General features: G+C 40.3%; 1 protein-coding gene across 8 annotated transcripts in view; it reads right to left on the bottom strand.

Annotated features, from left to right (window-relative positions):
* Window positions 1-10,945: 10,945 nt before the first annotated feature.
* Window positions 10,946-18,465, bottom strand: part of LOC141917715 (F-BAR domain only protein 2-like) — a 142,510-nt gene continuing 134,990 nt past the window's right edge. For 7 of the 8 annotated variants that reach the window (XM_074811113.1, XM_074811115.1, XM_074811114.1 and 4 more), the window contains 3 exons: window positions 16,432-16,496; window positions 12,883-13,047; window positions 10,946-12,646 (listed from right to left, as the gene is read on the bottom strand). In XM_074811113.1, coding sequence (XP_074667214.1) covers window positions 12,624-12,646; window positions 12,883-13,047; window positions 16,432-16,496 — 253 coding nt within the window. In that variant the 3' untranslated portion in view covers window positions 10,946-12,623. The remainder of the gene's footprint in view (window positions 12,647-12,882; window positions 13,048-16,431; window positions 16,497-18,465) is intronic. The other variant, XM_074811121.1, reaches the window with a different exon arrangement.

The following is an 18,465-nucleotide window of genomic DNA, read 5'->3' as shown; positions in this document are numbered from 1 at the left end:
CCCCCCCCCCAGCACCGCCGCCTCCCCCTCTTCCTTTTAACCCCTTCCTCCGCGACACGGGGGGGGGTGGAGTGGTCAGAGGGAAACGGTGGCTCTCGGGTCGCTGCCATCGTCGGCCCAAATGGGAGGGGGGGCACCGGGACGCGCGGGTGGTAATGGTAATCCGGCAAGCCGATGGCGGGGAGTTACTCGGGATGCTATAATAGAGGGGCAGTTTAACGAGCTGGGACCTGTGGTGTTCCCGGTAACAGTAACCCCACAGGGCAATGAGTGGGAGGCCTGAGACTGGAAAATGATGGGGATGTGCTGGGTTATGGGATTAGTATATGGTGAAAATGAGTTAAAATCACCATGTACTGGTTCAGTAATTCAACTTCCCAGCAGCCACACCCCGTCAGCAAGGGGATCCTCTATATGGGGTGCAAGCTCAAATGCTGATGGGCGCAGGCCCTTTTGCCAACCCGGACTGGCAAGCAGGGTTTCAACCGGAAGTGTTACGGTTAACCCACAAATTGGCCTTAAAAACGATTTTAGCTGTACATGATGAAAAAGCGGCACCAGCATTTACAGGAGTAAGACAGGGGCCCACAGAGCCCTACCCAAAATTTATTGCTAGACTACATGCTGCTATTGATGTTAATCCTGAGGCTTGGGGGGCTTGGGACTTTCTTAGTTTTCTCATTAACATTACTTATGGTGGTGCTGATGGGTGGGCTGAGAAAGACTTCAGTCTCTTAACTGCCTGTGGCCGAGACCGGCACCGCACTCTCAGCACCCCCCGCCCCCGCCAAAAGCAGCAGTTTTTACAGAAGCTGCTGACACACCACATAATCATTAAGCAATGGCGTTATAGTCTTAACAGTGTTTTGATGTTTGCACCGTTTATCATTTTATGTTGTGTGAGTAATAAGGGTAAGAGGCCTCTTTGTGTGACTGTTTTGCGTGTGCGAGACGTGCCAGCTGCAGACCGCGGACTTCTTTGACAGAGTGCCATAGTACCCGCTGGGTCATCGGTGCTGCCTGTTTGTTCGGGCTCAGTGTTTGAAGTGTCACAGGTGAGATATCTCCTCTAGCAGGAGGCAGTAATTCTGTGTTAATTGTTGTCTTGAATTCAGGTGCACACTCTGTGGGGAGAGTGCACCCTTGTACCATCTGCCTGAGGGGGATATTGTCATAAAAATCATCTACAACCTTACAGGGGTTGTTCGTTTTACCAGGGGTCAAACTTACTCAGCTTGTTTATTTTACTACAGCTGGGGTGACTCAGGATTTGGATCAGCACTTACTCCTCAAACATTTTAAGCTCAGACAGTGAGACAAAGTCGACCTCTGATAAAATGTAACCTCACCAAAGCAGAAGAATCTGTTGAACTGACAGGCATTTTACATACTGGTGTGGATGTGACTGTAATATCTGCGAGCAGATTTGCTGTTAGCTCGGGTAACTCGAGTGCTTTCGGGATTGGTGGTCATGCTGTAATGTTTCAAACCAAATAACTCATTCATGTAAGGGGCCCAGAAAACCAGGTAGCAAATATTCATCCATTTATATTGGAAACCCCTATTACATCATGGGGTCGTGACTGTATGGCTCGATGGGGAACTCAAATTGGATCAAATTTGTCTTAATCACCACTGCAGCACAGCCCACCCCTAAACCCACCCTGAAACTAACCTGGAAAACAGAATCACCTGTGTGGGTGGGTCAGTGGCCCTTGCCAATGGAAAAGTTGTGCCACCTTAATGATTTAGTTCAGGAACAGTTAAGTGCAGGACATCTCGTACCTACCACCAGTCCTTGGAACCCCTTGGTGTTTGTTATTTTAAATAAAAGTGGTAAATGGTGACTTTTACATGATCTCCAACATATTGATTCCCCTAAACTGGCATTTTCTAATAATTGATCTGAAAGATTTATTTTTTCTCCATTCCCTTGTACAACACGGTACCACTGGGTTGTTTTACCATAAGGCATAAAAAATACTCCCACAATGCAGGTCCCCCAGGCTGTTATATATCATTATATGGATGACATCCTTATAGCAGCAGAAACACAGGAGATCATGGAAAAGGCTCTTGCTTTAACCAGACTCAGTATCTCAAATGGGGTGACAAATAGAACCTGAAAAGGTACCGAGATCATCACTGTGGCAGTACCTGGGGTGGAGAATTTGTGAACAGACCATTGTCCCCCAACACCTTAAACTTAAAACTGATGTTAAGACTTTAAATGATTGACAGAAACTGTTATGAACCATAAATTGGATATAGCTGTTGTTGGGCCTAACTAATGATGATCTGCATAGCTTGCTTTATGTTTTGCAAAGAGATCCTTCACTCACATCACCCAGAGTACTTACAGAGAAAGCAAAAACAAGATCTCCACTGTGCAACTAATGCCATCTCAGAAACATGGTAAGCACGGCTTTCACATGCAATTTTTCCACCAAAATGCCCGGGCAATACAAAACCAGTTTTCTTTATCAAGGCCTCAGGCTGAAGACATCATTGCAACTTGCCCTGAATACCAGAAGGACTCCCTCTCTTCAACAGCCAGTGGTGTCAACCCTCGGGGACTCACTCCTCAGAATTATGGCAATCTGACGTCACTCGCTTTGCTGCATTTGGATCGTTAAAATAGGTGCCGTCAATATTGCGTCACTTCTCATCACAGATACCAGATCAACAAGAAGTCCAGGGCAAGACTCAAGTCCTGGAAAGTGCTAACTGGGAAGGACCATATCCTTTAATAACCTGGGGAAGAGGTTATGCTTGTGTCTCCACAGGTCACGGTCCCCGGTGGTTACCAGCAAGGTGTATGTGACCATACCTGAGGCGTGAGAGGCAGCTTTTGGTGGACACTCAGGAGCCGGCTGTGGGTGCTGTGGGTGCCCCTGTGCCAACAGTTCGCCATCTCTTCAACTGATCATTTAAGCAGAATGGATGGGTAATGCTTGCTACTGCAATAGGACAAAATACACTATCTCTGTCCTTAATCACACTACAGTTGCCAACTCTTTTAAGAGAAAATGCTAACAGTAATTGCAACTCCTTGATGAAATATATAGGCTTACTAGTCACTAGTGAAAGATGTAGCTTAGACAAAATGTAGTTATTAATAAGGATGAAATGCTGTAAGAATGTATGTATTCAACTTTCTTTCTTTAGCCATATTAAGAATTAGGAACTCAAGTGTTTAACCTTATTAGAAACTCCCTTGGTTTTCCCCCTTGAGTGGTGGCCAGGCTCTGGGTGGAACCCAACAGGAGGATGAAATCAGATGTTTCCACTCAAAGAAAATTGCCAGTTATTTTGGCCTGTTGATTTAGAGGCTGGACCTGCTTGCAGCGATGTTGGATGCCTCACCTACGGATGGACGCATCGCGTAGGATTTCCGGTTTGCGAGGAAGGGCACTCTAAATTCTCGCTGCATCCAGGGTTCCCCAGCAATTGCGGATCTGAATGTTAGTACCCCATTAAGTAAGTGTGCTATTCCGTATTTTCCTTACTGTTTATTTTTGTAGTATTTAGTCATATCCCTTAGTTATGGGTACTGAAATTGGCCTACTCTTATTTACCTAGTAACTGTAACCGCTGTATTGTTTCTAGCATTCTGTGAAACTATTTTAAGCATGCTGTGTTTTTTGAAGTTTGCCTAACCCTCAATTGATAAAGCCTTGAAACAAGTCTTGCAGGTGCTGCTGCAAAACAATGAAAGGGGAGATGTGGGAGGCATTGGCCTGTCAGCCTTACACAGCCTCTGAGCAATAGTTAGGGTTGATGAAGAACAGGCCTTGGAAGAAAGATAAGAAACTGCTGAGCTGTGCCAAGGTGGCAGGGAAAACAGCGGACAGCTGCAACACTGAACTGTGAAAAAGCACTAAGCTGTGAGAAGTTACCGTCGCGGTAGTGTGGAATGCACCAGGGAATATGGGGAATTAGTTCAATTGACCCGTGAAACTGATAATGGACCAGCCTATACCTCTCAAAAATTTGCTCTCTTTTGTCAACTCTGGGGTACACGTCACATCACAGCTATACCACATTCCCCCACGGGGCAAGCCATAGTGGAGAGAGCACATCAAAACTTTAAAAGCGCTTTTGTAAAAACAAAAAGGGGGAGAGGTCTTGGCTGCTGCAGAACCACTTGCAAAAGCGGTGTATGTGTTAAATTACTTACGGCTCACAGGTGATAGGGAGGAACCACCAGTAGTATCTGTTATGATGGATGCTTGTGTATTTGTCAATTACTCTTATAACAAGACTGCTCGCCGAGGTCAAAATGTTAATGCAACCAGCATTGTTTATCACAATGCTACTGGGTGGTGTAATTATACTGCACTTAATGCTTCACAATCCTCTGTTGCTCCTCTCGCGCTACCTCCTGGTGTGTTTTTAATCTGTGGAGATCGTGCCTGGGGAGGCGTTCCATCTAAACTGAATGGAGGCCCGTGTAGTCTCGGACGCCTCACCTTACTAACACCAAATGTGTCAATGATTTTGACCATGACTCGAAAGCATAAGCGAGTCCAGAGGACTGTTCATCAGTTCAGCAGTTCCTGTTGCGATAGCATTGAATTTTGGAACCCAGGAGAAATCATACCGGCCTCCGTGTTAGCACCAGGAGTTGGTGTTGCGAATGCTTTAACTACTTAAAATAAATTAGGGTGTTGGCTTAGCAAACAAACTAATGCTACTGCTTTAGCATTAAGTGGTCTTTTAACTGATGCTACGTTAGACATGCTACGTTACAAAATAGAGCTGCGATTGATTTTTTGCTTCTAGCGCAAGGACATGGTTGTGCTGAATTTGGAGGAATGTGTTGTATGAATCTATCCGATCATTCAGAATCTGTTTTTAAAAGCATTCAGCAATTGAAGGATGGAGTCAAACGCTTAACAGAAGATGATGGCTTGGACTGGCTGACAAGGATGTTTAAAGGTTGGGGATTATCTGGTTGGTTGATAACGTTAATCAAAACTGTAGGGGTAGTCCTTTTGATTGTAGTGACTGTGCTCTTAATGTTGCCTTGCCTTATCAGCCTTCTGCAAAGGGCCCTGCAGAGGGACTGTCGGTGCAATGTTTTTACCACAGGAACAAAGGGGGGTCTGGATCGCTCAAAAACAAAAAGGGGGATTTGTGGCATCGCTGGAGAACAACGGACATGTTGTGAGCGATCCAGACCAAGGGGCCTCACTGTAACAACAAGCTGCAGCTGTGTTCAAGGACATAAACAAGGCCGAGACGGCCTGAGAAACTACATTCCTGCCCAAGAGATAAAGATGTTGGAATGTCGAAAACAGGGGGTCTACCTGGGGGGAGAGCAGCGCGTGGACACCACACCGGGACCAATCATAGAGGGCAGAAGGACACGTGAACAAGTAGCTTTAGCCTATTAGCAATAAGATAGCGGCGCGTGAAGCTTGAGATAGTGTATAAATTGCTGTGTAACCTTTAATGAAGTGGCATCAACTTGATTATATTTGTCGTCTAAGTTATGTCCAAGACTTCCGCGTCGGCATGTTGTGAGTAGTTGAAATAGTGAAACATGTCTGCTGAATACTACTCCTGCTGTGTGTTGGTACAAACACACGTTTACCTTTAGTGGTGACTTGAATAGGAGTATAGCTGAGTCTGTGTTCCATTGGGCTGGGAATGACTCATTAATGGTAAAACTCAGCAGGGTTTTTGCTTAAAGACTGGTGTCAAAGTAACAGTCACCTGTTTAAGAAAGATGTGATATTTTTGGAAATCTTTTCAACTTGTGACAACTGTTGGCTTTTCTTAACTATTGGTATCATGAAAAGTAGGAGACTGCACTGTTGCTGCCTACACAGTGGATGAACTGCTTCCTGAAACCCAGTCATGGTTTTACTCTTTTTGACCAAAACCAAGTTTATTGTAGTAGTGTTTTAAGTTGGATGATCCCTTGAAGGAAAGGCTAGAAGTGGCCATTTGCCAAAAAACCCCTCTGAATTCTAATGTGTGTTTTTGTGGCATCGCTTGGGGATCAGCTGGCAAAAGAGCTGCCACCTTGAGCAATCCAGAAAGGTTATAGCTCAGGGAAACAGGGGTACAGGTTCCCCACTTCTCCCTCTAGGAAACTCCTTATCTGGAAGCAAAGGAGGATGCTTAGGTGAACTGTGCTCCCCATGCTCAGTCAGCACCAAGTGCAGTAATGCTAAGCCCTAGCTCATAGCTACACAGACAGAGCAGCAGTTCTTGCAAGGAAAGACATCCTGCAGGCTCTCCCACAGTTTATTGAAGATATCAACTTCAGCTATGAAGAAAGTTGAGGGTCTCTTAAATATTTTGCAAAAGGCAAGAGAATAGCTGTAGTGGCCCATCACTTTGTGGTTTTTTTTTTTTTTAAATTTTCAACTCCTTTATGGGAAAGTTGTGTTAAATACATATTTATCACACACACACACACACACACACACACACCCTCTCAGCTAAAGGGAACATTGGAGCCTGCATTTGTTTTTCCATGCAATTTCCTTATTCTGTCTCCTGTGAGTGTAGTGTTTGCTCTATATTACTTAGAGAAGTTATGTCTCACACACAGGAATAGACTGTGGTGAGTCTTCAGAGAGATCTGTCATCTGCAGGGATGGCAGATCACAGACTGTGACAGTCCTCCTGTGCTCACATACTCAAGTACTCAATGTGCGTTCTCAGTCTAGGAACTGCTTAGAAGCAAGAGGGGACTCGTCCATATAGGCTGAGAGAGTCTGATATGTGGAGGAGAAACTTGCAGTCAAGAATGAGGTTAGGTGCTTAGTCAGGGGCTGAAAGTTGTGTCTATTTGAACTTTGGTCCTCTGTCAAAATCCACAGTCCTTTAAGGCTCCAGAGAAATAAGTGCAACACAAACAGAATATAACAAACAGCTTTTAGATTTGGATTTTTTTTTTTCTTTTCAAGTTGTATTGGTGCATCTTGCCTGGATGCAATGTTTTATCAGTACTAACACTGGGACAGATTTAATAACTCTGTATTAGTGATGACTATTCATATAACCTAGCAATGACAGTAGTGGGGAGTAGAAGGGAAGGCTGTGGAAGCTGTGGATATTACATAAGGAGTTTATCATCTAATTACAAAACAGGAGGGAACATCTGGAGGGGAGAATCGGCAATTGTTGTAAAAACGGGCTGCTTCATTTAACCATGATGAAGAGAGAACTGAGTCATTGCTGAACACATTACCACTGCTAACTTTCCGGAGCAGAAAACATGACAGGAAATTAGAACTTCAAGAAGGGATATTGGGTGATGCTAAGAGGAAAAGTTGAATCATAATCAGGATAGTGAAGTTGGCATGATTTATGATTGAATTATTGTGATTATTAACCTGTGGGTTTTTTTAAATAAACAGTTGAGTTTTAGGAATGAAAAAAAATGCTAAGTCACAGAACAAGGCTTTTTACAAGAAATACAACTGGGACAATGGCAAACAAAATCATACTTAAGGTTATAATAATCAAAATAGCCATCCCAGATTTAAAAACAAATGGATTCCAAATGAAGTGAAAGCAGCAATAGAAAATGCAGAATTTGAGTATTAAATGTTTAATAAGTAATCCAGAAGACGCCTCTTGTGTTTTTAAAATTATTTTACTTTTTAAAGACTGTATGGTTTCTATTGGTATTGAATTAACTGAGAAATTAAAAATCAACATGTCAGTAAATATGGAGGTCAAACTGAGTTGAGAATACTCAGTAGTGCAATAATATGCAGAGTTGAAGATAAACATCGAGTTTTCAATTAAGAGGCCTGTTAATCAGTCCAATCAAGGGCACTGCACAGTAAATATGCTATTTGCTGCTTTAGCACCTTGAACTGTTTTTAGCTTATTCTATCCTCGAAGGAATTCCTGAGTTTTTTCTTTCATGCTCTAAAGTAAAAGTGCCCTTTCATGACAACTGAAATGGAAACCAGTTATCTAAAAATGCCAAGAAAAAATGTACAAAGATATTAAGATGCCTATCTTAAGCTTCTCAAACATGCAAGACTTGAAATGTAATGCCTTTTGGCACAATGCAAGACCTTCCTTTCTAGTTAGATGGCAAAACCCATCCCACTTGTAATTCCCACACTGTTCCAGTTGATAATCAAATATCTTAGCTCCTTCAAATACCCTACATAAATATTTGACAGGGGTAGAGGTAGCCAATTATGCCTGAAAAACTACCTGATCATGTACTTAGATAATCACAAACCTACTTGAGCAGTATATATCCAGTTTATAGTAGTTGTATTATGTGGGCACTGGCTTACAATAACTAAAGTCACAGAATCACAGAATCATCTAGGTTGGAAAAGACCTTGAAGATCATCTAGTCCAACCATTAACCTAGCACTGACAGATCCCAACTACACCATAACCCTCAGTGCTATGTCGACCTTACTCTTAAACACCTCCAGGGATGGGGACTCCACCACCTCCCTGGGCAGCCCATTCCAACGCCTAACAACCTGTTCTGTAAAGAAATGCTTCCTAACACCCAGTCTAAACCTTCCCTGGCACAGCTTGAGGCCATTACCTCTTGTCCTATCGCTTGTTACTTTCTTAAAGAGACTCATCCCCAGCTCTCTGCAACCTCCTTTCAGGTAGTTGTAGAGGACGATGAGGTCTCCCCTCAGCCTCCTCTTCTCCAGACAAAACAACCCCAGTTCCCTCAGCCGCTCCTCGTACGACATGTGCTCCAGGCCCTTCACCAGCTTTGTTGCCCTTCTCGAGTAATTCAATGTCCTTTTTGTAGTGAGAAGCCCAAAACTGAACACAGGAATCGAGGTGTCGCCTCACCAGTGCCGAGTACAGAGGTAAGATCACTTCCCTGTCCCTGCTGGCCACGCTATTGCTGATGCAAGCCAGCATCAGAAGTCAGCTGAAGCTTGCATCAGAAGTCAAATGTAAAGAGAAGTGCCAGAGCAGTGATCTCTGACACTTTAAGTTACATGAATACTAGAAGGACCAAGCAGTGTTGTACCCTTTTACATCCCTAACTGATAACTGAGGATGCTGGGGAAGTAGAAAGGAAATGGCATGTGAACTCTTCTTGCCATAGTCTGTTCTGTCATTGTTGAAGACAGAGTCCTGGGTTAGATGGACCGTTTCATCTGACCATAGGGCACTTGCATTTTTCAGTCCTGCCTTCCAGCAAAAGATAAGAATCAAACCCTTGGACTATTGCTTTCTAGCATAACAAGAATGGTACTTATTGAAATGATATCCATCCAGCTGAAAAAGTCAATTTAATAAGTCATTACTTATTAAACTATACAGGCTGGGGGATTAAGTAGGAAAGAAATAGATTCAAACATGCATTTGTTCAGTTTCAACTTTTGTTTCTGTGCTCGCAGCTTGGAAGGACTATTCTCAGACTGCCAAAGTAATACTTAAATCACCTACTGTTTTGGATTGGTGGAACATAAGAAATCAGAAAGGATTACTTTAATCTTGCCACTGATCTTTTTCCTGTGCACTCAACAAAATATATGGTTATTAAGGAAGTTAAGGAATGTACAGTATTTGATAGCACTATTTAGAGAAAACAGCTCATGTCTACAAAGTTGAGATTTTTCTGATAAGTATATCCACAGTTAGGCCTAATCTAAGTTATTAGTTAAGCATACCATTTAGAAAGGCACAAGTCATTGTACACATCTCAGGCATTTCAGTTCAGTAAAGATGCAACTCTTCGAAGAAGTCATCTTTCCACCTACCATCTCTGTGGTGGTTTTTAAATATATGAGTTCATATATTTTCATAGAATAGTTTGGGTTGCAAGGGACCTTTAAAGGTCATCTACTCCAACCCCCCTGCAATGGGCAGGGACATCTTCAACTAGATCAGGTTGCTCAGAGCTCCGTCCAACCTGACCTTGAATGTTTCCAGGGATGGGGCATCTACCACCTCTCCGGGCAACCTGTGTCAGTGTTTCACCACCCTCATTGTAAAAAATTTCTTCCTTCTATCTAATCTAAATCTACCCTCTGTCAGTTTAAAACCCTTACCCCTCGTCCTATCGCTACACTCCCTGATAAAGAGAGTCCCTCTCCATCTTTCCTTTAGGTATTGGAAGGCTGCTATAAGGTCTCCCCAGAGCCTTCTCTTCTCCAGGCAGAACCACTCCAACTCTCTCAGCCTGTCCTCATAGGAGAGGTGTTCCATTCCTCTGATCATTTTTTTGGTCCTCCTCTGGACCCACTCCAACAGGTCCTTGTCTTTCCTGTACTGATTATCTCTACTACTTATCAATTACAAATCAATTAACACTTTAAAAATGTTCAATAGAGGCATAGTTTTGTTCTATTATTGCTTAGAAGCTCTATGGGACTAACTGCAAAAGTATAAGCAATATAAATCAATATTTAAATTATATATTACATGTTTATTATGGATGCACAATTTAAAAAAAATTTATATTTTATGAAAAATCAGAAATATTTACAATTTTTTAAAGATAAACTGGTATGCTCTAATTTACAGTCCAATGTAGTAACAATCCATACAAATTCAGATCCTTTAGAGTTGTGTTTACAAATTAATTTTCTTAGGAGGCAGCTACAAAGGATAGTGCTGTATACACAAGCAAGAACCAGCTTGCTACATATGGTTTTCTTATCAGACACACACATATGGTTTTCTTATCAGACACACATGTACTTTTTACATTTTTAAAAATTTCTTTACAAAAAGTCTATATAAACTTGTATGGCTTCAAAATTGTAACCTGCACCCAATGTAAATGTGTGTATAATCACCTAGTTTAAAAGTGTTGAAACAGAACTACTTAATTTAATGAAGAAATGAAAGTAATACTTGATTAAAAACAGAAATACAGTTTTGGGTTTTCATTAATAAAATATTGTCATGTTAAACATGGTTTGATTGCAAAGCAGATTACAATTAAGATTCCAGTAAAAAGACTGTACCATTTTAGATGAGTTAGAAATTTATTGTTTAATAAGAGTAGCAAGTTAAGAGCCAAATATACTCTTCCAATCAAATCTACAGTACAGTATGTGCTTAGTGCTAATAAAACTCTTATCTGCAAAAGTGTGTAGAATACTTTAGAATTTAAGTAGCCTCTACAAAACTTAATTTATTGTAAAGCTTCAGCAGTCCAATTCAATTACTAGTTTTGCATGAATTAGTTCAAGCAAGTTTTATTGTTTTAATAGAGAATTTGAAATAGATACTGGCATTCAAAATGGACATATAAAATTCCCACTTGTAGGCTACTGAATTATTTTGCCCCAATACTTTTGATTTCAGCATTGAAAAAACACTTGATAATACAAATACAGAAAAGATTTTCTAAATTAGTGACTTGCTTTAAAAAACGTTACTAATGTGTCACTTCCCTGTGCTAAGGCTGTGGCAAGCAGATTAGATGACAATACAAATATTAAAATTGGTGGGTTTAGGTAAAATTTAAACTAATAGAAATGGCAGTACTTGTCATCCCGCTGCTATAAAATACCCTTCTAAAATGTTATTCCTCCCAAATGACTACGTTTACATTCACATCACACAACCCTCAAAACACTTAAATTCCAAAGACTTGCAGTTAAAGTGAAAGGAAATGCCGTTTGCTTTTACCATCCTCTGTGATTTTTCAGGATTTTCATCTTTGGTGACTCTGAAGTTACTATCTCAAAGTTTCAAAGACCTGAATGATGCATCTCCCTTTACTACAGCTGCATTTTATTGCAATTACCCCATGAGGAAGTAAACCAGTATTTTAAACCTTTCTTAAAACAATCTCCAGTTTTGCAAATCTGCCTTCTAAATCCCAGTCAAAGGAATTTTTATAAAGTTTTATGTATTATACAAACACTGTGCTTTCTTGATGAAGAGCCAAACTTTGAAAAAGGAATTGAGGCATGTGAATAACAAAGTGGATAGGCACAGTTGTTTTGTTTGTTTTTTTAAAGGCACAAATGTTATGCAATTCATATAAAAATAAATTAAATCTACAGCATTGATTCAAACAATCACAACACCTTCTGTCTTTTGCAATTTTGCAATACATTGCACTTAGGAAAAAAACCTACATAAAACAACTTACATGTTAATAATATATGATACATGAGCATCAAGTTAATTTTTTTTATACATCTCTAACTGCTGGTTTTATGGTGCAAGTGGATGGAAGAACTACGTGAGACTGCCTCTGTTTTCTTTAAAAACTGACAATTAAAGAATCTGAAAAAATAATATTTTTTATGGGAAGCTCAAATATTTCTTACTTGCTTTCCTACATTTTTAGGTTTAATGTTTACAGTATAACATACAATTTCATACTTTCATTACAACTATTGATTATTATTTTGACTTCATCTATATAAATTTACTAAAATTTCAACAAATTTTTGCAAATATTGCGGATGATCATTTGCAGACAGTGTTGAAATCAACTTCAGTGCTATTATAAAGTAATAAAAAGTTTGCAAAATGACTTTTAAAAGTGCATTTTCTGTTCTGTAGTTCAGCCTCAAAGTAGGTCAACATTTAAAAAAAATTAATGCATGTTAAAATAGTGCTTGAAAAGTAGAGAGGGTAGAGTGAGCTTCTTGCACTCCTTTGATCCAATGACTTCCACAGGTTCATCAACAGTCTGCCATATACCATCCTGAAAAATAAAGGTAGGTTTTTTGCAGTCAGTATATAAAACAGATTTTGTCAGTGTTTTCCTGGGAGCAGTTTTACTAACTATGGAAGAACAAAAAAAGTAAAACAGTTTTCAGCCATGTTTTTGAGGAAAAGTAATTATATATGCATCACTTATTTAACAGTTTCATATTTTATAATTTAGCACTATAGAATATATCATATTAATTTGAATATATAAGCATGTCAGTGTCTTACCAGTGGCAAATCTCTTCTTAAGGAGGGAAAGTCGATAGCCAGTGCCTACTACCTCTACATCTACTCCTGAAAGGGTGCTTCCTTCACTAATGAATTGCACTGCAAGTGTTGCTGGTTTACTGGGTCCTTCTGAAAGTTCAAATTTTGCCCTGAGGGATCCAGAACCTACAAAAATAACAAAACTGAAAGGCTGGTTGTTTTGCAAGACCAAGACGATCTCCCAAAATTTTTAGTAGTAAGGAGTAGAACTAACATGGTAATCTTTAAGACCTATTCCTAGTGGCAGTCCTATATAAATTTTCAGAAGAGATGGGAGTACAACTCTTTTTTCCAATATTCTGTTTAAGACAGTGACTAGCGAATGATTTAGAGAAGCAATACACATTTCTACAAGATTATACTCATAGAAGAATGTGTATATCAGACAGCCTGGTAATCTCTTATTACATTAAATACCTGATCTTTCCCTATAATCATAATTTATGCTTGCTGGTCTATCTTGTACCTAGTACTTTTCATTTAGCAGATTTGAAAGTACATCAGAATATTTATTTAAATGCTGTCATGATCTGCCTGTATGAATGTACCTGAACAAAACCATTGGAAGAAATGCAGCTGAACAGTAATGTACCCAGAAGAAAGAAATTCTCATTTTTCTCATAAAGACAAGGTCTGATTAAATACATTTCCCCAAAAACTTCAGTTGATTTTTCATAGACAGTGGTGAAGTTCATTTCAGTGCCATTATAAAGTAGTAATAGTTCAAAATTACTTAAATGCAGGACATTTTAAAAAACCCCAGCGTTATTGCTGGCCTCTTTTTCTAGTTCTTAAACAAGTCTTTTCTTGTTCTTGCAAAATATGCTGGGGAAAAAAGATATTTAAATAATTAATTAATGGAATAGTGAAAATCAAGTATTTTTACTTCTTTAAAACAATTAGTAGGAACTGCTAAATGAGGAGGAAAGTTAGCAACTGAAATGTTACTAGGGTAAAAGCAGGAATTGATGAATGAAATTGTTTTATGCAATGGCTTGTTCTTGACAAATTTGGCTTAAAGTCCACTTAATTTCTTCAGTAGGTCTGTCACAGTTTGGGTAAATTGGAACTTCTTTCCACTGTAAGTATGGAAACTCATATATTCAAGTGCTTTGAAAGTTTGTTCTGTGCTTTATCTCTGTCTGCAACTGACAGCTCACATAATGTGCTGGAACATAAAAAAACCCCAAACATTTTACCACCCTGTACACCAGAACAAGGAGGACTTCAAGACATTTGTCCTAATATTAAGAGTGTTTCTGCAACTGCTCCCTTTGTTTCCATAAGTGTAAAGCTGGCATAGTGTTACTTCCTCTTAAACACTGAATTGTGAGTACTAAGTATTTATACTCAAAGAAAAGAGGAAGAAAGATGGTAGGAAGAGAAGGGGAACATAGCAGCAGCAGTGGGATATGTGCAAGTCTACTGAACATACACAAGACATGATCTGCATCACTGGCAGCCCGTTTTATGCTGCTCTGCAGGTGTGCAGTAGCTCTTTATCTGGCTGCATTCATGTTTTAGTATGATTTTTTCTTTTAAAAGAAGCTCTGCAGTTTGGTAAAGGAAAAAAAAGAGAAGGTTATCCCTACATAATCATAATGGAAGACAGATGGCAAAGAACTGTGAGGCCAGTGAATGATAAAGTACACCAGACTACAGCAATAACCTTTATCAGATCAAATTCTCTCTGATTTTGTTTGAATGACTACCACAGCTTTGCAGCCTTTGCAGCAATAGAAGAGGTTTTCCCTTCCCAGGCTTGTGGTTCCTTTATGAAACCAGTCATATTTACAAGCAAATCTGTGCTTTCATAATTCCCTTCAGTAAATTCTTAACAGGGTCTTTCCATTACACTGCAAGTCCATTTCTCCACAGAGGCTTTGTGGATGAGATGCCTCCCTTTGGCTCCTGTTTTTCTGCTCCAGAAAAACATTGCATCTGCAAAGGCTGCAAGGGCTGTGACATCAACTGGACCTCAGGGAAAGCCAGCTGGGCAGAGGACATCTATCAGCACCTTACAAAATACTATATAAATTACCACTTTGAGGAGATGTGCATATTTTTTTTTTTCCTGGAGTCGTATATGGTCAAAACAAAAATCCTCAATACGTTGGTCAAGAATTACCTATAGTTGAGCCTATCTCGGCACAGGACTTTTGGATTTATTTTTTTTAAAGTTTATTTCCCCCAGTTATTCCACTTACCTCTTTCTACTTTATCTCAATTGTCAGTGTGTGGAAAAACAAAACACAGATATTAAACATATTTTCCTTTGAATAACTGCTCATTTCCAAATAGCACTGATGTAATACTTCCCTTGCCCAGTCTAAACTCTATTTTAGGGGTATTAGTTGCTTTCAATGGGCTTCACTATTTTTCTTTTTATAATTACTTAATATTTTTACATCTCACTATTAATGGAATCTCTCAGGAGGAATTTCATTGAGAGGGTGTGGTGGTGCATTTCTTCCCCCCTGCCTCCTTACTGGGCCGCTCCGTACTTGGTGTGATTCCAACCCCCTCCTGGGCCACATACCAACCTGGAGAGGTAAGGACTGCTAATGGCAGTGAATCAGAGCGTTAAGGCACCCCTATCACTTGGGAACAGTTATAACAGCCCATCACCTCCTAACAGCCTGGTACGCTTGTACCTGGGATGTGGTCGAGGGACAACAATAACAGAATTGCACACCCATCAAGTTCTTCTGCAACTGGTGGAAAACACCAGAATACTTTATTGTTTGAGCTGGGCTGGAGTGAAAAGTACCTGACAAAAGTCAGTTATCTTGGACCCTATAAACAGCGACCCCAAGTGAGACCCTTTGAGCTCTCCTGGACAGCAGCAGGCCTGTCCCAGCATCTCCCCTGAGCTGGGACATCTCTCAGGTACCAAAAACCTTGAGGTACTGTCCACTGATAGAGCCAACAGGAGGCCAGGGCAAAGTTGCCTGTTGAGGAATGCCGATGCATTGTGAGTATTTACTCTAAACTCAAGAAGAGGGAAATATTAACTTTGAACTAGCTTCTCTTTCACCCACTCTCTCTCTGCTTACCGATGTGTTTGGGTATACACAGTTATTTTCATGAGTGTGGGTACATACTTATTCCACTGGATCCAAATACTTTTGTATGTTTGTGTGTTTGTATGTCTTGGGTTTGTGAATGCGCATGTATATATGTATTGATTTAAGGTACCGTATAGTAAGTTAGTGTGAATCTTGTCATCTTCGAATCTGTAGTTAAGTTGCTATTTTAATTTTAACATATTTTACTGAATTATTTTGTAAATCTTTAAATTGGTTAATAATTAAGTGCTGCTAGTCATTAATAAAACTTGATTTGCTGCTAAATCATTACTGTGTTAATACTTTCATCCACAACAGAAGGTGAACTGATAAACAGGATATAGCAAGTGTAAACAGGCATGAGGACAGAGGCTAAAATGATTACCTTTTTATTGTTATCATTTTTCTGTACAAGAAAACAAATCAAAAGAGTTCAACTTGCCTCCATTCTCAGACTTCTCTGAAATGCTAGATATTTTCCAATAAGCTTTCATCTGGTCTGCATTCCTGTAAGAGAATGGTAGGTTAGTTATAAGCACCAATTTTTAGAATATTATTTCCCTAGATTTACACTGGTACCTTACAGCCCATGCGTGTATAACCCACATCTTTCAATGGAGGTTTATAAAAATATTTGATCATTTTAAGGTGAGTTTGTGTAAAACTATACAAAGCAAACAGGAAAACAGAAGGGTGTGTCGGCATTGCCCCTGAGCTTGCAGCAGAGCTCAGACGTACATACCACCTTTTTATACAGTTAACACTGTCCTATGCCCAGGTTATGACTCCACAACTCAAACCCCTCTGTGGTCTTAAAGGGTAAGGAAAGGCCAAACATGGTGGAAGCAGTTTGAAAGCTGGGTCTTTATGCTTCATGATGATGATATGAGGGGGAGCAATACTGATTGCTCTTCCCTATGTGAGACTCCTGGCTGCGTGAATTTCATTCCATTTCCATTCTAGTAAAACTAGTTGGCAGAAGTGACTCAGGGTTTAAGCTAACTTCTGATGCTGTAAAGGGGCAGAAAAGCAAAGGGCACCAAGCACCACAGTCTCTAAGCTGACAGGGCATTTAAAATCTTTGAGCACTTTGCGGCTGTTCCATCAAAGGAAAGTCAACAACTTAAAGCTGTGAGTGGCATGAAGTGCTGATAGGTTTGAAACTGTCTTTGGCATTGGTGTAACAGGAGTGAAATGCTCACACAAAGAGCATAGATGGTAGTAGTTACTTGCAGGAGGTTGAATTATACAACATTTATTCTTACAAAAAAACAAAAATCCACCACCCAACCCACTAGACCAAACATATAGCAGGAGACACATGCTAGAGCTGCTTGGGACATGACTATTTTTTTTATCAGCTTTCAAGGCTCAAAATTAGGGCCTTGGGTAGTTGCCTAGGTGAAAGAGAATACCTGGGGTTCAAGTCTCTTACTCTGATGAATCTGCAATGAAACTGTCACTAAGTTTTGAGTCTTCCTAGCTAACACTAGGTGTTCTGGGTGGGCAGTTTCCTGCTCTCACTCAGGTTTCATTACTGAGGGGTTTGTGGAAGAAGCCTGAGCAGTGAGGGGGAAAGACTGGCTTCACCAAAAGTTCTAGTCAAGTTGTGCAGGCAGGATACCAAACCTGCCCTTGCTCTGAATAATTGCTTAAGGTGATTTGGTTAAAAGTATTGCTCCCTTGAAATACCAAGTCAAGAAAGATTAAGTCTTGCCGCCATTACCACTTTGTCTAATTAACACATTTAAATGTATCACCTCTAGAAACATCAGAACCTTTCTGATAAATACACCAGGTTTATTTTATTTCTGAACCTTGCTTTATAAGGTATACTGATCTATAAGTAATAAGGTTAACAAAGCCTGACTTCCCTCAACTTGGTATTCTTTGCCCTCTTAACCTTCATGTTAAAAATACCCTCTTGTCCCTCTTGGAAATAAACAGTCCAGGAATTACATTACAGCTGGGCTTGAAGCCATGATGAAACAGGAAAATTATGATGTAGTGGCTATTACAGAAACATGGTGGGATGTCTCCCATGACTGGAGTGCGCCACTTGATGGCTACAAGCTCTTTAGGAGGGACAGACAAGGAAGGAGAGGTGGTGGGGTGGCGCTGTATGTTAGGGACTGTTATGATTGCTTTGAGTACAAGTGTAGTGAAGACAGGGTGGAGTGTCTTTGCGTTAGAATCAGGGGGAAGGCCAACAGGGCAGATGTTGTAGTAGCAGTCCACTCTAGGCCACCCACCCAGGACAGAGAGGTGGATGAAATATTCTATAGGCACTTAGGAGAAATCTCACGATCGCTTGCCCTTGTTCTTGTGGGAGACTTTAACTTCCCAGACATCTGCTGGAAATACAACACAGCAGAGCGGGACCAGTCCCGGAGATTCCTGGAATGTGTGGGAGACAACTTCCTGACACAGCTGGTGAGAGAACTGACCAGAGAAGGTGCCCTGCTGGATCTCGTCT

Source organism: Strix aluco, chromosome W (assembly GCF_031877795.1).
Source record: "Strix aluco isolate bStrAlu1 chromosome W, bStrAlu1.hap1, whole genome shotgun sequence".
In the NCBI taxonomy this organism is placed as follows: domain Eukaryota; kingdom Metazoa; phylum Chordata; class Aves; order Strigiformes; family Strigidae; genus Strix; species Strix aluco.
Note: the sequence above shows the minus strand (reverse complement) of the source record. Positions and strands in the feature narration are given on the sequence as shown.